Source organism: Odontesthes bonariensis, chromosome 23 (genome assembly GCF_027942865.1).
Source record: "Odontesthes bonariensis isolate fOdoBon6 chromosome 23, fOdoBon6.hap1, whole genome shotgun sequence".
In the NCBI taxonomy this organism is placed as follows: domain Eukaryota; kingdom Metazoa; phylum Chordata; class Actinopteri; order Atheriniformes; family Atherinopsidae; genus Odontesthes; species Odontesthes bonariensis.
This window is the reverse complement of record NC_134528.1, coordinates 3,555,296-3,577,871: the sequence shown is the minus strand read 5'-3', so window position 1 is coordinate 3,577,871 and position 22,576 is coordinate 3,555,296. Positions and strand designations below refer to the sequence as shown.

The 22,576-nt window shown below is 41.5% G+C and overlaps 2 protein-coding genes across 6 annotated transcripts in view; one reads left to right on the top strand and one right to left on the bottom strand.

Moving 5' to 3' along the window:
* The window catches only part of LOC142373457 (NACHT, LRR and PYD domains-containing protein 14-like), a 337,305-nt gene that overhangs the window by 121,508 nt on the left and 193,221 nt on the right, over positions 1-22,576 (top strand). The gene's annotated exons all lie outside the window — the stretch shown is intronic.
* On the bottom strand, positions 2,866-19,711 carry LOC142373469 (uncharacterized). Its single transcript, XM_075456738.1, has 5 exons — positions 19,273-19,711; positions 12,702-12,875; positions 11,978-12,018; positions 6,231-6,410; positions 2,866-3,387 (listed from the first exon to the last, which is right to left on the bottom strand). Exons 1-5 carry the CDS (start codon positions 19,548-19,550, stop codon positions 3,062-3,064), a joined length of 999 nt encoding a protein of 332 aa, XP_075312853.1. The 5' UTR covers positions 19,551-19,711; the 3' UTR covers positions 2,866-3,061.

Here is a 22,576-nt window from a genome sequence, read left to right as displayed (position 1 = left end):
ATGACCTTTTCCTCTTTTCCATAGATAAAAACCTCAGGAAAATTAAATGTTACTTTATTTTAAGATTTATTTATGTTTTAAATCTTCCATTCCCCAATACTGATGGAATTAACAATTTAATTATGTTTAATCTAATTTATGACTGATTTAACTCACTTTCTTATTTACTCTCTGCTTTTAAAAAAATATTTTCTTCTTGGTCTGTAAAATCAGTTTGAACTGCTCAAACACCCGTGTGTACTTGCAGAATAAAAATGTAGAAAAATTAAAAAGAAGGGCCCCATTTTTCAAATTTCTTTCTCTGTAACATCTCTGGTTATTTTTGGTTGTTTTAAATAAATTTCACTTTATTTGACCAATTTTTTGTGCCCATTTGAACTTTATATCGTCATTTGGTGTCTTGTTGTTACAGTATTGTTTTGTCTCCTGTGGTTATTTCCTGACTCCCAGTGGTTGTTTTCTTTGTTCTCCTCAGTTTCAGTTTGTGTAATTTTTTGATCATTGCACATCATTTGTGATCATTTTGCACCGGCTTTGTGTTTCTTTGTGATTGGTTTTATATATCCTTACACTCAGTTAGCATCTCTTTGAGTCTATAGGCCCAACGAATACTGCCACCATCACACAGAAATGACCTGCTGTCATCCTCAGAAAGCTCCACAGATTGATCCATGGTCACATTTAGCTGCTGAGCTTCAGCCTGACACATGCAACAGAAGTCCACAGAACAAAACACTGCAGTTAAAAGAAGTAAAATGAGAAAATGGAGAGCACACAAAGGGTGGCGTGTAGCGAGTGGTGTTAGTGCCCCTTTGCCCTTTCTGCAGATGAGCATGCAGCTAACACCTCATTAGCCGATGACCCTGACCATGTAAATCTGGCTACATGTGGTGACATCACGACAAACACGTTTGGCATCTCACTACCTGATGATGTCGACCAGCGTTCATCATCGTGCAGATTTCATGCATAGACACATGAGAACAGAAATGTCTTTAACCTGGATTTAAAAATGTCTCCATTTGGTGAAAGTTTAATCTCCACTGGCAGTTTGTTCCACTTGTTTGCAGCATAACAGCTAAATGCTGCTTCTCCATGTTTAGTCTGGACTCTGGACTGGACCAGCTGACCTGAGTCCTTGGATCTAAGAGCTCTGCTGGCTTTATATTCTCTGAACAGATCACAGATTGTAAACCATCAGCAGGCTTTTAAAATCTATTCTGTGACTGACTGGAAGCCAGAGTAAAGATTTTAAAGCTGCTGTGATGTGTTCAGATCTCTTAGTCCGGGTTAAAACTCTAGCAGCAGCGTTCTGGATGAGCTGCAGATGTTTAAAGGGGGATAGAGAATCCAAATCATCTTTTTCACGTTTTTGGTGTTAGTTCTGAGTCTCCCCGCTGTGGGGAGTACACACCAAGCGCCAGCAAGTGTCAGAACCTCTGTTTAAAAATGTATTTAATTAATATGTTTTTTCTTTACAGCAATGTATGATGTTTCTATACTCTCTGTACATTTATATTTTTATATATTATTTTCTCCCCCTGGCTTAACAGTTTTGTTATGTGTATAATTGTTAATAAAGTTTTGTTGTACTCAAAAAAGTAGAGTCTGCAGAAAATACGCCAAGAGAAGAAGAGAGTCCACAGAAAGTTGTTGTTTTTTTTTATTATTGTTTTTATAAACAGAAGCCTGTTTCAGCCACTTAATACAAAAAAATAAGATATACTAACTTAGTATCTCATTTGAAAATTACAGTGTTACATTTAAAGGGAATAAACAATAAGCTCTTAGTTTTCTGATTGAAATTTGATCAAATGTATTTAAGTTATTTTATTTTGTCACCCAGGAAAATGATTGTTTGTTAAGCACTTTTTAATTAAAAAAAATATTACATTTTTTAAATCTAAAACTAGGATTCCCTCGACTGATAGAGGGGGCAGTTGGTGCAGATGTTTGAGTCAATGAACCGTTTGCCTGCAGTTACAACTTTGAGCCACACGAGGGAGCCAGTGAGTCAGGTTACCTCCCGCCTGCAGAGTGAAGAGCTTTCCAGATAAAGTCAGACATCCTTCTCCTCCTTGAAGTCAGAACTCACAACAGATTTTAAATCCCAGTTCAGAGAACCTCACCCATAGAAGCATCACTGCGTACATCTAATTTGATTTAGTATTTGAGATTCTATCAATCATATGTTCTGACTTTTTTAGTAACAACTAGTAAGTGCCCAACTCACACTTGAGGTAACACAAAAGATCTTATTGTAAGAGCCTTCGTGTTGTTGTTGATCTTTTTGTTAGATCTAGCTGTGTCTGATCACTTCTGCATTTCCAACGATGAGAGCAAATCTGTATAGTTGTATAGCCACCAGGGTCTATTTAAAAAAGCAAACAAACAGAGAAACAAGGATCTTAAATCATAGAATACAGGAGTCGCTGATCTACCTTGGACTGTATCAGGTAGGTTTTTGTAAATGAATGAGTTTGGTGCTTTAAATAACACGTAAACTCTTTATAGAGATGTGGAATGGAACAAATGTGGTTGATGTACACATTAATGTGCGTCATCTGAGAAGACGGTTAGCAAGGCTTCAGCTCTATCAGAGGCGCAATCTAACTGAGCCCGATGTCGTCATTAACTACATAGTTGACCAGCTTTGGGACAAGAAGAAATACTCTACTGATACACTAAAGGTGTGCACGATAAGTTCATCTGTAATTGAAGCAAAAATATTTCAATCATATTGAGATGATTAAGAGCTGCATGGGTTGGATTGAGTGGGCATACAAAATGGATGGATGAGTTGATTAATGCAATAATGTGCGTGTGGACAGTGTTCGATATTTACAACAAAAGGTATTTAAAAAAAAAAAGTCTAAAAAGAATCCAGAAAAACTTCCATCCCCAGCAGTCCATGTTTAGCTGAATCATACTGAGAAACACTTTCAGAAATCCAATCTAGTTTTTAAAAACAAACTCTTGACAGCAGAGCTTCTCATCTGGAGACCACATCACTGTGAGGCTGTAAATCAGCCTGCTGTTACAGACATTCATCATCACAGCTTTACTGTAAGTTCAGCGAGCTGGAGAGCCACGGATCCACCTCCCTGAGAGCAGCGATCAGACCTGAGCTGGCTTCTGCTCCCTTTCTTCGCACCACGTCAATCACATTTCGAGCTGTTTCTGCTCTGGTGTTTGTTTTGGCTGTCTCCATCTCTTCATCAGTTATAACACGCTGAGCCAGGAGCTCATCCAGAAGCGCGTTTAGATTTGCATCAGATATGTTCTTAATAAAGTCTGTCCGAATTGAGAGCAGCCTTTCATCTGCTGGACTTTGGTCCTTTGAGTGACCTCCGGCGACATTCCTCTGTGAAGCTTCACGTCTTTGACCTGAAAGAAAGCCAGGGAAAAACATTCTTTATAACTCATTAAGACTTTTAAACAATAAAGACATTTAATATATCACACACAGCTAAATGTAAAGTCCTACAGACAATAAATGTTATTTATCTGCTACAACAATAATCACTTGGAGAAAATGATGAGTCCTTGGACAATTCAAGTGTGACATGTCTGAAATGTGCTGCACTTCACTGAATGTTAAATACTGAGCTCTCCTGATTTCCTCAGTAAATAAAGACACTACGTGTTTTCAGACTGTGGGAACATTTCCATAAGTCTTATTCCATAAGATTCCATCAGTCTTTCTTTTGAGGCACATCTCCTTTTTTGTGTAGGAACCACAGAAACTGTGGGCAAAAGTAGTTCAAAGAACTGTTTAATTGGGTCATCTTTATCTCTTTGTTAGGTTTTAACCTCCTCACATTCAGCTTTGCAGTTGCGGTGATGTGATTAAAAAAACGAGGTGATACAGTCTCAGGCAGCTTCACAGGGAGAAAGGGGGCAAATAAACACATTTTCAAACTGAAACACATTGATTGGACTCTGACTGTAAAATGGAACTAAATGGGATTTAATCCTTTCAAAATATCCCTGCATCAGCATGAGAGTGAAGCTTTTTACCTGTTGGAAAAAAAATACGTTTCCAAACTTCCATCCCGTTTTTATCTTGGACCATCAAAGTCACTTTCTTTGGCATCTCAGTCAGGAAAACCTCAAATGTCGGATGGTAATTTGGTCCCGTCTTTGTGTGGAAATATACAAAAAAGTTGTATAGACCGAGCAGTGAAACTGCAAGGACCCTATTGTATCTGTAAGGATTATTATTGTTTCTTTCTTATTCTTTGCAAAAGGTATGCGAAAACTCAGGAAATTTTGCGAGCGCCACCTGCCAGTCGACGACATGAAAGAATCTAAACTTTATATTTTTGGGAGTCGCTCATTGGCTCTGTAGCGCCCCCTATAATGCTTAAAAATGGTCCCCTTAATAGGATTAGTTTGGCGTAGGACAACGAAATTCGGTACACTCATTCATCATCCCCAGACGCACAAAAAAGTCTCATGCCGCCAATGTGCCACGCCCACAGGAAGGCGGCCATATTGGATGGAAAGTGCGTTTTCGTGCCATTTTTGGCCGATTCCACGCCTTGCTTAAGATCGAACTTGTTCCTACAGATTTAATGCTACAAGCTTCAAACTTGGCCAGGTTACTCTTAAGACATGGGGGGAAAAATTCATGGGGAAACTTTTTCAAAACTTAAAGGGTGTGGGCGTGGCGACGCCTCAAAGTTTGATGACTCGCCATCACTCGCCACAAAAAATGAAGTCGCTTATAACTCCCACATACATTATCCAATCTGTCCCAAACTTCATACGGTGAATGCTGGACCCAGCCTGAATGCGTACATATTATCATAGTGACATCTACCTATAGCGCCACCTGCTGGTAGTCGGAAACGTCTTTTATTTTCCACAACTCGCATTTTATCGAACTCCTCCTACAGATTTAATGCTACAAGCTTCAAACTTGGCCAGGTTACTCTTAAGACATGGGGGGGGAATTCATGGAGAAACTTTTTCATACCTCAAAGGGCGTGGCCGTGGTGACACCTCAAATATATGACTCGCCACAAAAAATTAAGCCGCCTATAACTCCCACATACATTATCCAATCTGTCCCAAACTTCATACAGTGATTGCTGGACCCAGCCTGAACGTGCACATATAAAATAGTGACATCCACCTACAGCGCCACCTGCTGGAGGTCGGAAAAGTTTTTGTTTTTTTTCCACACCTCGCATTTGATTGAACTCCTCCTACAGATTTAATGCTACAAGCTTCAAACTTGGCCAGGTTACTCTTAAGACATGGGGGAAAAAAATCTTGGAGAAACTTTTTCAAACTCTGACCGGTGTGGGCGTGGCCAGGCGGTGACAATCGTGTGATGGCGTTTGTGATTTGAAAGCCTTTTCATCATCGCAACTTAATGAAACTTGGCACACACGTCCACCCTGACGACCTCGTACGTAAGTAAAGGGTATCGTGTGTGGGCGGAGCAAAATGGCTCAGTGGCGCCCCCTAGAAATTTTCAATAAACCCTCCACATTGGGGTTATTATGTACTCGTATGTACGCAAAGGGTATCGTGCATGTGGGCAGAGCTGCGCGACTACGGTGACAAACGCATGCCCCAACGTGCGCACATCTAACGTAAGCACACCTCGGTCCCGCTTACAGCTGCTTGCAGCTTTCTAGTTTGACATTGAGTTCTATTGAAGACTGGATGTTCATTGATATTACTCCGCCACCGAAAAGAAAATAGTTCCAGCATGAACGAGCTGCCAAATAAAACTAAATTTGATATGGATTACCAGTGCACACCAGTAACCACTCCGGTGAGTTGATGATTTTGAAAACGGACGTTTATGGTGCTTTTACGGACCTTTTAGGACATGCACATGACTTGCCATTCTGAAGCAGGTTGAGATGAATCTAAATTAGGCAAATACAGGAGACAGCAGTAAACATCAAAAAAGCGGTGAGGGGGGTTCTAAAACATTGCAGACGACTCAGAAAAGAGGCTTAATGTTGAAAATACCGCAGTTCTCCTTTAAGTCTTAATTAGACGGGATATTTTAAAAGCGCATTTAAGGAATAAACTGTGTCAAAACTTCCAAAGACTGTTTTATTAAATGTGTTTATTTAGATTCATTGTAGGTGTATTTTGCATCACATGTTGTAGAAGAAATATCTGTATTGAGTGCCGGCTGTACAGGTGTGGTCTCATGACTCTGAGCTACTGAGCTGTGTATCTGACAGTGTGACACCACATACATCGAACGTAGTTTGCAGGCAGCCAGCCGGACTTCCCGCTTCTCTGCACAGTCCCGTACATCCGACCCTCATGGATGGACTCGGTCGTACCGATGATGATGTCATCCACCATGAATGAGACTTCATCGTCCTCCTGAGCCTCGCAGTCGTACAGCGCCTGGTAAACAGGCAGCACACCAGCTGGGTAACAGACAAGGAAACAAAGATAGATAGTGATGGAGAGAGGAGTGTTAAAGGGATACGCCTCCCCCAGGCCAAGTGTATCCCCGCATTCCCGATACATAAATAAGTGTGTGGGAGCGTTTTCCTGGCGACCCAGGCATTGTCCGAATCTCACAGCACTGACCACTGCTTGGTTTCGCGTAATACATACATGCTAGCGTCGCCAGCGTCGCCAATCGAAATATTTCGCCCAACGTGAATTAATTTACTTGATTTACCTCCTAATCACTGTGTGAGTGGTGTACTTTCACATCGAGTGCAAATGACTGTCTAAATCTACACGGAAGGCTCATGTCGGTTTGGGAACTAGTTTCCGGTGCGGAAAACACAGCCGAAGCACACTCCCCGCTACGTCATTGGGAATCCCCCCCCCCCCCGACTTCCTCAAACAAACCAGCGTGAAGCAGCCAGGGGGTGGGGGGGGATCCCAATGACGTAGCGGGGAGTGTGCTTCGGCTGTGTTTTCCGCACCGGAAACTAGTTCCCAAACCGACATGAGCAAACCAAACCTTCCACATGAACTGCTGGACTATAACCCCACAGTGACCATCATGTGTTACTAGGGTGACCAGATGTCCCGAAAAATTCGGGACAGTCCCAAATTCTAAGCTTTTGTCCCGAATCCCGAATCTGGCTGTACTTGTCCCGAAAATTAAACTCATGCCAAATAATTACTTTTAACCCCAGGTAAAGAACACATCTCAAACTAATGCTACTGCCGTCTGTGCCACCTAGAGGCTGCTTGCTTGTGCAGCCCCAAATGTTAAGTGGCTGCGTGCTGCCCCGGCTACAATGTATCTATTTTGTTATCTTTAGGACATTCTAATTCCATTGCAACAGTAAGCACGAACAATGACCGGCGCGAAAATTCACTTTCACTGACACACAATAGCTAGCGAAATGGCAGACGAAGAGCCACACCACCAAGCAAAAAAACTAAAGCGACAATGCAGGTACAGGAAGGAATGGGAGGGCAAATATTCATGGCTTACAACTGCATTGACGGATGAATTTAAGGCGTTCTGTAAAGTGTGCAGGAAGGAGTTTGGCGTTTCCCACGGAGGAGAATCTGATGTTAAATTGCATGCTAGTAGTAAACTACACTGCACGAATGCCATAACAGTAGGAAGAAACACGCTGGTGTCTTCCTTCTTTCAAATTTAATGGCTATAATGCGTTTTGATGTTTTGTATGTTCAGTTCGTCATGTTAAAAGTTAAAGTTAATTTTAACTTTCATGTTAATTTTATGAACCCCGGAATTTTGGACTGTGTACGTTATACCAATTCACTGGAACTGGCTATGATATTACCAGAGTGTGCGTCTTTTATTGCAATTATACCCAATCGACACTAGACGACAAAGCATTTTATTACTGTACATGTAAGTCAGCCCACCCGCGCACCCTTTACGGTGCGTCTTGCTGCGTGGGAAACCGCGCTCTCCCATCTTTCTGGCCAGCCCTTCCAGCAGAGGTCCATCCTTCACCGTCCCCGACATGTGGCGGTAAATAACGTCCTCTGCTCGGAGGCTGAGGAGCTCGCGGACCTCCTTGTCTCCCCAGTTGGCCATTTTCAAAAATGTCTCAAACTTGATGTAGGCTAAAACAGAGTGAAACTTGTCCTCACCTGTCGCTGTTGTTCTGAATAAGCTGTCCATTCTGTCTTTTAAACTCCTCACGTCACGCCACGCCCACGTCCGACCCGAAAGAGTCGAGTTGACGCGGCAGCCCGGGTCGGCAGTGTGAACACAACAGCGGACACGCTAAATTCGCGAATTAAACGCGGTTTATTCCTCAGTGTGAAAGGGGCTATAGTGTACCCTAAAAAGTGTGAAGAAGGAGAGAGCAGATGCTCCTCTTATTTTCTGCTTTAATAAACAGCGGCAGTGGCTGACTGCACAGCTGTGCTTTATGATGTGCTGCCTGCTGGAACTCCTCAGCACTCTCCTGTTCTCAAGCTTTGCCTGAAAAACACATTTTTCATTTATGCATGCTGCATTTAAGCACAGAGTGGCTCCCACATGCTAGCAGCTGTTCTCTGATGGTGCTTTAGCAGAGTTTTTATTAGCAATGCTGACACATATCTAACAGACCTGTAAAATGGATGGGGAGAGATCACATGATGAGGTAAAAAAACTGCTGCTATACAACTTAAAATCACGTCATTAAATCACATCAGAAATATTCTTCAGGTAAGTTACCAAGTTTAAGTAACATGTACCCACAGAGAAGTTTAAAATAATGTCTCAGAATGGCTGAAAACCTAAAAGATTAACTGGTAGTAATGTAAAAGCAATCATGTGATTTATAGATAAAGGTCATTTTAATCCCACTAAACAGTACAGATATGTCACCTGCTAACATAAACTGGTAGGCTGCTTCCATTGTCACTTTCCTATTATAAAGTATAAAATGTAGGAGTATAACACTACGTTTAGGCTCTGTGTAGTCAGAAAACAACTGATATATGGTAGCCCACCAGCTAAATCTGATTAAAACATACATTTTTCAACTTAATAAGTAAAAACTGACAGCCACTGTGGGGAACAGCCCACATTCTGTGTGGTCAGATGTGGGTTGAATCGTGATGCATCCTGTTGGTGCCAGAGACGCCACTGAACGTGTGTCATAAGGTGGCAGCCATATTTAAGGTGGCAGCCATATTAAGGTGGCAGCCACATTTAAGGTGGCAGCCACATTTAAGGTGGCAGCCACATTTAAGGTGGCAGCCACATTTAAGGTGGCAGCCATATTAAGGTGGAAGCCATATTTAAGGTGGCAGCCATATTTAAGGTGGCAGCCATATTTAAGGTGGCAGCCATATTAAGGTGGAAGCCATATTTAAGGTGGCAGCCAAAACATGATCAGGAAGAATTCCCAAAGCATCAAGAAGCTCTAATGTTTCTTTTATCATCTCATTTCACATGGACAATATGGGACAATCTACAATGAAAGCAACAGAAATAATTCCATCCTACAATTCCCTAAATCTGCAGTATTTATTGTAACATTCAGCTGCACTAGTTGGGATCTGAGTAGATGAAATGAGAACAGATGGTAAGTGTGAGCTGCCAGTGACATTTATGTATTTAACTGTGTTGTCCATGTTTTTATAGTTTGCATCACACAATAGTGAGATTATACAAGGAGAACTATCGAACTAATTCTTTTTGGAGTCCATCGCTGGAACTGCTCTGGGTTCACCATGGCAGACCCACATTAGCATTAGCACAGCTGGTTCTGCTAAAGTTCTTACAACATCCCTCAATGGCTTTTTTCTTTTTACTAATTTATACGATTATTCCACCTCACTCAAGCATTTCTAATGAATTATTGTCACGCCACAGGACTTATGTTTTAAGTTTTATGTTTTAGGTTATGTTTTGGTTTTTAGATCATGTTTTAGTTTTACAGTCCATGTTTAGTTTTTAGTTTTGCCATGTTTTAGTTTCCCTTCACTTACCAGTTCATTGGTTTCACTCACTTCACCTGTGTTTTTCCCCTCAGCTCACTCACTCTCCAATCACTCTCAAGCCTGATTTATGGTCGGTGACGCAAGACGCAACACAAGACGCAACGCGGGCTTGCGTGTGTCACCTCAATTTTCTAAACTTCACGCACGACGCGAGTGGAAGCCACTATCTACATCACATCCGGCGGCGTGTTCATCTTCCGGTTGCATCCCCTAATAAAAGACCGCTGTTTTCAAACGCCAAGGTAGAAAGCGAAGAAGAAGAAGAAGAAGAAGAAGAAGAAGAAGAAGAAGAAGAAGAAGAAGAAGAAGAAGAAGAAGAAGAAGAAGAAGAAGAAGAAGAAGAAGAAGAAGAAGAAGAAGAAGAAGAAGAAGAAGAAGAAGAAGAAGAAGAAGAAGAAGAAGAAGAAGAAGAAGAAGAAGAAGAAGAAGAAGAAGCATGAATCCCATAGATATAATATACACATAATATTATGTCTATGATGAATCCAGTCGAAGAGAGACTTGCCGAAGAGGTCCTGGCGGTGAATTTCCTTTCATCGTAGTAGGCTTGTCATTGAAAAAACCCGCTGCTCCACCTACTATCCTGGCGGTGAATCGCCACGCAGCACACGCAACCGCCGACAAAGCTAAATGAAGCATAAACGTCTCGAGCCATTAACGAAAGCGCAAGCGCTAGTGATAATGCCCAAAAATAGCCTGATCGGCGATCGGAAAAATATGCCGATCAAAATGCCGATCACGTGACGAAAATTACTAGCAACTACTTGCTAATGTGGTACGGGACGTGTGTACAGAACCGAACAGGCAAAACCTCTACAGTGCATCTCGACAGCATGACCTCTCCTGTCTGGAATTTCTTCAAAGTGTGTCAGAAAGATGTGAAACGTACTGCGGTCACGCCATCTGCGCTTCGGAGAGGCACGGTCGCGCTAGCTACACTTGAAAATCGAGTGCCCGTTTACATCGCGTCGTACGGTAAAGCGTGTGAGCAGATTTATGGTGCATTCAAGTGCACCCCGTAAACTCAGAAATCTATATCGAAGTTGATTTTTCATTTGTTGGAATACCTGTCATTACTTGGTTGTTTTTTTACTACATTCTTTTTAATGATTAAGACAAAATGATAGAACAAAATTATTGAAGCATATTCAGAATCAAACTCATTTCTGCATAGTCAGATTTGAAAACTTAATTTAGAACCAAATCAAAATGTTCTCTGCCGACTCCACCAGATTCTTGTTCTACATGTCCCCAGCTACCTCTGTGGCGATTTTCAAGTCATTTCACTGCATCATTGTTTAATAATCTGATGCTGAAATCATACCCAATGGATGGTGTATATGGGCAGATTAAAATATTAATAGAAAATTAAAAAAACAATTGTTTTCTGCAAACTCCACCAGATTCTTGTTCTACATGTCCCCAGCTACCTCTGGTGGTTTAATTTCTATAAATGGTGCACTCTCTGCTAGATGAAAGGCATGGAAATGTCCGATTCCTTCCATGATTGGCAATCGGACAGATCATGATTTTGGGTGATCGGTGATCGGTCCAAAAAATGCTGATCGGAGCATCACTAGCAAGCGCAGTTAAAAGAGGTATAACTCAGCCTTCAGTCCCTATTTAGTTTACAGTCTCCCCTCTCAGTTTGCCGGATCTTTGCCATATTTGTCTAACCTGTTTGCCATACTTACCTGACCTGCTTGTTTACTTACCCATGTTACCTGTGTTGCTCATGTTCTTTGTCACCCACCTGCCAAGCTAAGTATTTATTTATTTATGCCATGCCAAGGTCTTTGTTTATTTTGTCACAGTTAATTTTTTTAATCCGGCCTTTTGTTTGAAAGCCTTTGTTTTTGTCTTGTGAAATAAATCCAAGTTTTCCTTTTGAAAAAGTCTGCATCCGTGTCCTAACTTCCCCACACCCCAATCTTTAAATGTTTTCCTGCAGTCCTGTCAAATATCAATGATGTTATAATGAACTGAGCCCACATTCTTTATGGATCACATGTTTCAGGCGATACATTAATTAGTATTAATTAGTACTCACGAGTTTTGACAGTGGAGGCTTCATGTGTCTCTTCGGTGAGTCTGCATGAAGAAACAGAACCATAAGATAAAGAACTTGTTAAAATGAGCTTTATTCAGCAGTCATGAAACAGTGGTGCAGAACTGTCACAATTCTGAAGCTCATGATTATGATCATCCAAAATGTTTTTGCTGTCTCTCTTCATGATGATCATCATCACGTTGTTGGCAACAGGTAAAAGTAAATAACATAATTCAAAGGGAGCCCACTCTGTCTGTCAGCTCTGCCAAAAGTGTGAATTTACTCTTTTACTGTCACTCAAAACAGATCATGAGCATACAGAGATCAAATAACTGCCATCTTAGAATCATGTATTCATTGGGACAAGCTTTTTAATGACTAATACAAATTTCTATGAATAATTAAGGTATAAAGTATCTTACAGGAAATTTAGCTCATGACAGTATGAGTCATCTTAAACAAAATGGACCTATCTGCTATTTGTTTAGTTACATTAAATGTTGGTTTTCCTCACATACTCCTGATTACTGTGACTGACTATTGATGTCTTTCTTTGACTTTCTGTCCAATCCTGAAGCCTGTCACCATTCTCTACCTATAACCTTAGAAAGAAAGCAGCTGGTGATTCATCTGCAGCCCGACAGGAAACAGGATCTTTACTTTGAGACCACTTTTAGGACAACACTGCTCAAGCAATGTAGATCGACTTAAACCCTTTACCCACCTCAGAGTCTCCAGACCATAGTGTGGACTCTCCAAAATAGAACGCAACAGTTTTACATCTGAATCCTTCATCTTATTTTCCTCCAGGTCCAGATGTCTCAGATGGAAGAGATTGGACATCAGAGCTGAGACCAGAGAGGCACAGCTCGTCTCTGATAACCCGCAGCGCCACAATCTGAATACAGAATAAAACTTGTTATTGAAATAATTTATAGTCCAATCTGTCATCATTTCATCATTCTACAGACATTTTACCAATATCAGAGGACGAGTCATATGTCTGTTCATGTCAACATATTAATACTAATAATGTGCAGATTTTCTCATTCAAACTTCTTATTAATCAGTTTTATATTGAAACCTGCATTTGAAAAGATACTTTAATCTGTATGTGTCTTACTAAGAAAAACAACTTTATCACAAGAAACGTGTGAGTTGAGATGATCTTATCAAATGTTATTGTTTAGAAGAATTCAGAATCATTTCTAAAGTTTTGATCTTTTTTTATGTCCTAAGAAAATGCTCAGCCATGGTACTGATTGCTGCTTTATGTCTTTCTGTCAACAAGGTTAACAGCCAGTTAACAAGCAGTTTTCAACAACTGAAAGTGGGCATGTTCTTCACTTCCTCTGACAAACACTGGTGCTTTGTGACAACCAACTACATTTAGGAAACAAAATGACATTTAATAGATTTGCGATAGAAATGATACTATGTTTACAGGCAGGGAACTGACCCCAGAGTCTCCTGTTTACAGTGTGGACTCCCAATACTCATGCTGCTTGATGTGTGTGCTGAGAGTTAAAGGGGCACTAGGTAGCATTTTCACCTAAAATTATAGCCTTCAGGAGTTTAACAAAGGTTAAACAAGTCAATGGTAAGCGAATGAAGCCTGTCTCGCTCCCAACAGGGGTCTGTATGCTGAAAATCCCATATGTAACTTCGGCAGGAGCGACCCGCTTCTGAAGTGTCGTGATGCGTGAGAAGAGTCGTTTGTGTTTACGGCACTTAGCTAGGTACTGTATGCTAGCTGTAGTTGTAGGCTATGTGTTCGCTTGCGTTGAAGAGCCAACACCAAGCGTTTCATATTCTGCCTTTCACAGACTGAATATGAAACGTTCGATGTTGGCACTTCCCATCTTTGTGAAATTTCTCCAAGCGTGATCTTGTTCATCTACCATAGTGATCTGCGTTTTAGATCGTGAAGAGACAGGTGATGACGGTGCTCTAATTCCTCCTGAGTTCGAGACGTAGCCTAGCTTCAGAAATACACGGACTGACCTGATTATAATAAGAATAGCGTTTTGATCCGAACAAGAATTGTTATCTACAAATGAAAATGGATTAATTTGTGATTGTAATCGGAATAGTGTAGAGCTAGTCTGCGTTTATTGCGGCGTGTATGTTGGTAGTGCCTGCGCACATCTGTCTAAGATGTAACTTTTGTAAGTGTCTGCTAATACAAAGGAATCACTCCACGAATACACCATGATGAGGGAAGAATCCCATTCAAGATCAGCAACAGTCCATCCATACATCCATACATCCATTATCTACCGCTTGTCCGGGGATCGGGTCGCGGGGACAGCAGCCTGAGCAGAGAAACCCAGACGAGCTGTCCCCGGCCACTTCCTCCAGCAACAGGATTATAGCATATTATCTTGAGTTCTCTCTACAGAAAATCTCTGATTATAGTATCTTACGTGGGCAGTCTACACTTGTAAATCAGATGACCTAACTGCACTGACTAAATAACACAACGGCAGCATTCGCCACGATGTTTAGTTAGTGGGTGTGTACAGGTGGGCATTTTTACGACAGTGTAGAATTTCAGTTTGACCAATAGAGATCGCTATACTGCCGCTAAACTACCTTGTATCCCTTTAACGCGGGCTGGCTTTTAACAATGAACAACTTGTTTAACCCCTTGTGTTCGTCTCCATTTTATGTTCACGAGCCGGGCCGGGACAGTGAACATTACAGACTATGGGTTAATGGTGTTATTGGAAAAAAAAAGGTGATCACTTGTTACTTCTGGGCTCTGCTCTATGGAGGACTGAAACAACCATAATCTGAAATATATACAAAATATATAAATAGTTCCATAAATTAGTTTGTAAGATGATAAATTCAAGTAAAATAATAATAAAAAACAGAATTTGTGCCTAAACAAAGATAAAGAATGTCATTTTTCTGCCTTAATTCTATTGTTTGTTGGTTTAATTGTGTTAATGTTGCTATTTATTTACTTTGTGACTCAGTTTTGAATTGAATACATTTTTATAATTAGAATGTATTTATTTGTCTTATTTTGATGACAGCTCGATGATCGACTTTGTGATCGTATTGTCGGACTTGCGGCCGTATGTCCTGGACACTCGGGTGAAGAGAGGGGCGGAGCTGTCAAGTGATCACCACCTGGTGGTGAGTTGGCTCCGCTGGTGGGGGTGGAAGCCGCTCAGACCTGGCAGGCCCAAACGTATTGTGAGGGTCTGTTGGGAACGGCTGGCGGAATCCCCTGTAAGAAGGAGTTTCAACTCCCACCTCCGGCAGAGCTTCAACCATGTCCCGGGGGAGGTGGGGGACATTGAACCCGAATGGGCCATGTTCCATGCCTCCATCGTTGAGGCGGCCGACCGGAGCTGTGGCCATAAGGTGGTCGGTGCCTGTCGTGGCGGCAACCCCCGAACCCGCTGGTGGACACCAGTGATGAGGGAGGCCGTCAAGCTGAAGAAGGAGTCCTATCGGGCCTTTTTGGCCAGTGGGACTCTGGAAGCAGCTGATGGGTACCGACAGGCCAAGCGGAACACGGCCTCGGCGGTTGCTGAGGCAAAAACTCGGGCTTGGGAGGAGTTCAGGGAGGCCATGGAGAACGACTTCCGGACGGCCTCGAGCAGATTCTGGTCCACCATCCGGCGGCTCAGAGGGGGGAAGCGATGCACCGTCAACACCGTGTATGGTGAGGGCGGCGCTCTGCTGACCTCAACTAGGGACGTCGTGAGTCGGTGGGTGGAATACTTCGAGGGCCTCCTCAATCCTACCGACACGCCTTCCGATGAGGAAGCAGAGTTGGGGAGCTCGGACGTGGGGCCTCCCATTTCTGGGGCTGAGGTTGCCGAGGTGGTCAAAAAACTCCTCGGTGGCAAGGCCCCGGGGGTGGATGAGGTCCGTCCTGAGTTCCTCAAGGCTCTGGATGTTGTGGTGCTGTCTTGGTTGACACGCCTCTGCAGCATCGCGTGGACATTAGGGGCAGTGCCTCTGGACTGGCAGATCGGGGTGGTGGTCCCCCTCTTTAAAAAGGGGGACCGGAGGGTGTGTTCCAACTATAGGGGGATCACACTCCTCAGCCTCCCTGGCAAGGTCTATTCGGGGGTACTGGAGAGGAGGATCCGCCGGATAGTCGAATCTGGGATTCAGGAGGTGCAGTGTGGTTTTCGTCCTGGCCGTGGAACAGTGGACCAGCTCTATACCCTCGGCAGGATCCTGGAGGGTGCATGGGAGTTCGCCCAACCGGTCTACATGTGTTTTGTGGACTTGGAGAAGGCGTTCGACCGTGTCCCTCGGGGACTCTTGTGGGGGGTGCTCCGGGAGTATGGAGTGCCGGACTCCTTGAGATGGGCTGTTCGGTCTCTGTATGACCGGTGTCAGAGTTTGGTCCGCATTGCCGGCAGTAAGTCGGACATGTTTCCTGTGAGGGTTGCACTCCGTCAGGGCTGCCCTTTGTCACCGATTCTGTTCATAATTTTTATGGACAGAATTTCTAGGCGCAGCCAGGGCGTTGAGGGGGTCCGGTTTGGCGACCTCAGAATCGGGTCTCTGCTTTTTGAGGACGATGTGGTTCTGTTGGCGTCGTCGGGCGGTGACCTTCAGCTCTCACTGGAGCGGTTCGAAGCCGAGTGTGAAGCGGCTGGGATGAGAATCAGCACCTTCAAATCTGAGACCATGGTCCTTGGCCGGAAAAGGGTGGAATGCCCTCTCCGGGTCGGGAATGAGATCCTTCCCCAAGTGGAGGAGTTCAAGTATCTCGGGGTCTTGTTCACGAGTGGGGGACGAAGGGAACAGGAGATTAACAGGCGGATCGGTGCGGCGTCTGCAGTGATGCGGGCTCTGCATCGGCCCGTCGTGGTGAAGAAGGATTTACCAGTCAATCTACGTTCCTACCCTCACCTATGGTCACGAGCTGTGGGTAGTGACCGAAAGAACGAGATTGCGAATACAAGCGGCCGAAATGAGTTTCCTCCGCAGGGTGTCTGGGCTCTCCCTTAGAGATAGGGTGAGAAGCTCGGTCATCCGGGAGGGGCTCAGAGTAGAACCGCTGCTCCTCCGCATCGAGAAGAGTCAGATGAGGTGGCTCGGGCATCTGGTTAGGATGCCTCCTGGACGCCTCCCTGGTGAGGTGTTCCGGGCCCGTCCCGATGGATGGATGGATGGATTTTGATTTATTATTCCTGTATTAGTTTCCTTTGCAATGTTGATCTATTTAATCCTTCCAAATCATTTATTTCTTCATTTTATTTGGATTTCTCCATATTTTCTTTTTTAATTCAGTTTTTGTGTTTGTTTGAAGAAAGAAATGAAAAATATTACAATTAGAATGAATTTCTTTAACTTTTGTGGGATTCTCTTATACTTTCTGATAATGTTCTGTGCTTACGTGGTGAAATGAATACTTAAAGATCTGGAAACTGTCTGAGATCTTCTGATTACATCTTTAAAAGTATGGAAATAAATTCAAGTTCACTTCTGAAAATCCAAGTAAGGTTTTATTTAGGGAAAATTCGGGAAGCACTGAAACCACTTTAGCTGAAAACCCCCAAAAAGGAACCAACTCAACACGGTTAATGACAGTTTTATAAATTCTCTCATCATTTGATGCAGTTACATTTGGAATAATTAAGGTGGAATGAAAGTCAGTTCCCACTGAAGCCCTCAGTTAAGTCCTGATGGACTGGAGAGGCTCAGAGGTAAAAATGGCTGCCTGATTATGTTGTAAAATGGGGGAACAAACAGCTCTATGACAATATTCTCAATCCGGAACCATCTTTAGAGGCCAGTTGTTGCCAGATTAAAATACACGTTGACTTGAAACTGCACAACACAATTAGCTGAACGGGTGTCACATTTTTCTGAATAGTGAACTTTTTAAGTTTTCAATAAAGCTTTGTACAGCAAATATGTATCTATATCATTAGAATTTGAGAGTAATGCAGAAAAAACAACATGAATAAGCTAGATGCCTTCAATGTGAACACCTGAGGTGTTGAAACACTTAGTAATCTTCAGTTATAAACTGCCTCCATCTGGTGATACTAAATTCAGTTTGAAAGGAAATATGACAGCATTTTAAATGAATAAAGATCATTCTTTTCCCTGTTCTCTGTCCTCACCTCACACTCCTCTGGCCCACCCGTCTCTGCTCCTCCCTCTTAGGGTCATTGATGATAATGGGGAGAGTGTTACACCAGCTTTTGTGTCTTTAGAGTCAGTTACTTTGTATGAAAATACGTTGCACACTTACAGTTGTCTTCTTTTAAGACAAAAAAAGAAGGAATTATGCCTTTTCCCTCCTCCTGATACTTTGTTTTTCTTGGAATGTTCTGATACAAACCAGAGAGAAGAACACATTGTTCAATGTCAGGGGATGAAGAAGGATGATTTTGTGCTGAAAACAATCAGAATTTGGACTAAACCGTTGCCTTAGAAACAGAAATATGTTGCTTTCATGAAACACTTTAAGTTTCTTGTTATTAGATGTGAGGTTGAAGAGATTGATTTGAGAAAAGAAAGTGAGAGGGACGGAGGGTGGGTGACTGGAGCCTGAAGGCCAACATCTGTGCTGCTCCACCACGTTCCACTGGAGACCCAGTGGGAGAAATCTCAATGTGTGCTACCAAAGCTGAATGCTATCATTTTCATTCAGCTTCACATTCAGTCCCACATGGAAACAGAATTACTAATAAAGAATAAAAAGGAACTTGGTGATTTGGTGGTAGCTTGGCATTCTCTCTGTGTGGCCTATAAACTTGGCGTTGTTATAAATTTGGAGTTATTGCAAAAACCCTTTTTGCTGCAGGATTTTTCTACTTTTAGCTAATTTATCATTTAAATAAATTAAGTGGAGCAAAAAGGTCCAAACTGAAAATGATTTACTTTAAATTATTAGTGGGAGAAGCTTTTTGGCTGGATTTTGTCATCATGAATGAATCTGACTGAAGATAACTGCTGCTGTGATGAAAGCTGTTTTCTAACCAAGTCAAAGATTGTTCATTTCCAACAGTGTTGGAGGGGAGTTTGTTAGTATCAGCTGAATAATGGGCTTTTGGAGTTTTGCTGCTCCAAACTGTTGTTATTGTTTCAGCCAGAAATATTCACTAACTCTGGAGCTCTAGAAGCATCAGCCAGTGATTCTAGATTTGTTTCTCTCTGACAGATTCACTGTGTTTTCTTATTATTTAATAAATCATCATTTCATCAACTAAACCCCTGAAGAAGAAAACAGACTTTACCATGAAGACCAGCACAACTTTCACATCATATTAATCTGAACAAACAACTAAAACATGGTGTCTGACCTCAGAGTCTTCAGTCCACAGTGTGGACTCTGCAGAAAGCTGCTCAGCTCCTTCGCTGCAGAGTCACTGATGGTGTTCCTGCTCAGGTCCAGTTCTGTCAGATGGGAGGGGTTGGACTTCAGAGCAGAGACCAGAGAAGCACAGCTGATCTCTGACAAACTGCAGTACACCAATCTGAATAAAGAATAAAACATGTGAGCTGAAGCCAACAGGATGCAGGTTAAAACAGTCCAACAGAACAAGTGAAAAAGAGCTCTCATTAATATTAATGACAACATGCTGCTGCTTCAATAAAGACGGAGTGACTTCAGCTCTTAAACTCTGCCAGCTCCACCAGTGGCTCCATCCATACAAACTCATGTTGTGCAGCCAAATGATTCAAGTTTCAAAGAAAACAAACATGTCAGGAGCAATTTGGGAGCAAATGGGAACAAACTGATAGAAATAAAGATCAAATTAACTGTTTAATTGAATGTTAAAGGCACAAAAACATGGTGTAGTGATGTTTAATGTAATTTGCATGGAATCAAACTTCTTTAAAGAGTCGACAGCAGCAGAACTTGTTACTGTGACTTGTTGTGTTTGAATATTTCAGTCAGTCCAAACATTACAGAGCCTTAGAAAAGTGTTGGAAGCATCCAGAGGTGGACTGATTGATCAGTTTGGCTGATTAATGGATGCTGATGGACACTTTGACTAACTATCAGAATCAGTGGAGTTTGAGGCTGATGGTTGGGAGACCTCCTCCATCTCCAGCAGGAAGCTACAAAGCTGAAGTCAAGGAGGAGTCAGAGTGTTCAGTTCAGTGTTTCCATTCAGTCTTTAAACATCACAGCTTCCATCAGAGTCACATGATTTAGAAGCAGACACAAACACAGCACACAGCAGCTCAGCTTAGAGACTCATCTTCAGGAAATCCAAACACTGGACTAATGAGCAGATCAGTACAGATGCTCGCTGCCAAAGCTGTTTCTACATGGAGTTTAACTGGGCCCAAATATTACTTTTTCCATCAGTTGAAACTGAAAGTCAAGTCTTATTCTGTAAAAAGAAATTTCATTCAAAGTTAAAACAGATGATTTTACTTTGATGTTATTTGATTGTAGATTATTTGATGCATTTTTCATTTCAAATCTGATTTTATGTGTTTTTTCATGTTTGAATTTTTTTCCTTCAGTTTTGTTTTAACTTTCAGATATTTCAGATTTTCAAAATTGAAATTTAGGAAACAAAATGACATTTTATAGATTTGACATAGAAATGATACTATATTTACAGGCAGGGAACTGAGCCCAGAGTCTCCTGTTTACAGTGTGGACTCCCAACACTCATGCTGCTTGATGTGTGTGCTGAGAGTTAACGCGGGCTGGCTTTTAACAATGAACAACTTGTTTAACCCCTTGTGTTCGTCTCCATTTTATGTTCACGAGCCGGGCCGTGACAGTGAACATTACAGACTATGGGTTAATGGTGTTATTGGAAAAAAAAGTGATCACTTGTTACTTCTGGGCTCTCCTCTATGGAGGACTGAAACAGCAATAATCTGAAATATATACAAAATATATAAATAGTTCAATAAATTAGTTTGTAAGATGATAAATTCAAGTAAAATAATAATAAAAAACAGAATTTGTGCCTAAACAAAGATAAAGAATGTCATTTTTCTGCCTTAATTCTATTGTTTGTTGGTTTAATTGTGTTAATGTTGCTATTTATTTACTTTGTGACTCAGTTTTGAATTGAATACATTTTTACAATTAGAATGTATTTACTTGTCTTATTTTGATTTATTATTCCTGTATTAGTTTCCTTTGCAATGTTGATCTATTTAATCCCTCCAAATCATTTATTTCTTCATTTTATTTGGATTTCTCCATATTTTCTTTTTTAATTCAGTTTTTGTGTTTGTTTGAAGAAAGAAATGAAAAATATTACAATTAGAATAAATTTCTTTAACTTTTGTGGGATTCTCTTATACTTTCTGATAATGTTCTGTGCTTACGTGGTGAAATGAATACTTAAAGATCTGGAAACTGTCTGAGATCTTCTGATTACATCTTTAAAAGTATGCAAATAAATTCAAGTTCACTTCTGAAAATCCAAGTAAGCTTTTATTTAGGGAAAATTCTGGAAGCACTGAAACCACTTTAGCTGAAACCCCCAAAAAGGAACCAACTCAACACGGTTAATGACAGTTTTATAAATTCTCTCATCATTTGATGCAGGTACATTTGGAATAATTAAGGTGGAATGAAAGTCAGTTCCCACTGAAGCCCTCAGTTAAGTCCTGATGGACTGGAGAGGGTCAGAGGTAAAAATGGCTGCCTGATTATGTTGTAAAATGGGGGAACAAACAGCTCTATGACAATATTCTCAACCCGGAACCATCTTTAGAGGCCAGTTGTTGCCAGATTAAAATACACGTTGACTTGAAACTGCACAACACAATTAGCTGAACGGGTGTCACATTTTTCTGAATAGTGAACTTTTAAAGTTTTCAATAAAGCTTTGTACAGCAAATATGTATCTATATCATTAGAATTTGAGAGTTATGCAGAAAAAACAACATGAATAAGCTAGATGTCTTCAATGTGAACACCTGAGGTGTTGAAACACTTAGTAATCTTCAGTTATAAACTGCCTCCATCTGGTGATACTAAATTCAGTTTGAAAGGAAATATGACAGCATTTTAAATGAATAAAGATCATTCTTTTCCCTGTTCTCTGTCCTCACCTCACACTCCTCTGGCCCACCCGTCTCTGCTCCTCCCTCTTAGGGTCATTGATGATAATGGGGAGAGTGTTACACCAGCTTTTGTGTCTTTAGAGTCAGTTACTTTGTATGAAAATACGTTGCACACTTACAGTTGTCTTCTTTTAAGACAAAAAAAGAAGGAATTATGCCTTTTCCCTCCTCCTGATACTTTGTTTTTCTTGGAATGTTCTGATACAAACCAGAGAGAAGAACACATTGTTCAATGTCAGTGGATGAAGAAGGATGATTTTGTGCTGAAAACAATCAGAATTTGGACTAAACCGTTGCCTTAGAAACAGAAATATGTTGCTTTCATGAAACACTTTAAGTTTCTTGTTATTAGATGTGAGGTTGAAGAGATTGATTTGAGAAAAGAAAGTGAGAGGGACGGAGGGTGGGTGACTGGAGCCTGAAGGCCAACATCTGTGCTGCTCCACCACGTTCCACTGGAGACCCAGTGGGAGAAATCTCAATGTCTGCTACCAAAGCTGAATGCTATCATTTTCATTCAGCTTCACATTCAGTCCCACATGGAAACGGAATACTAAT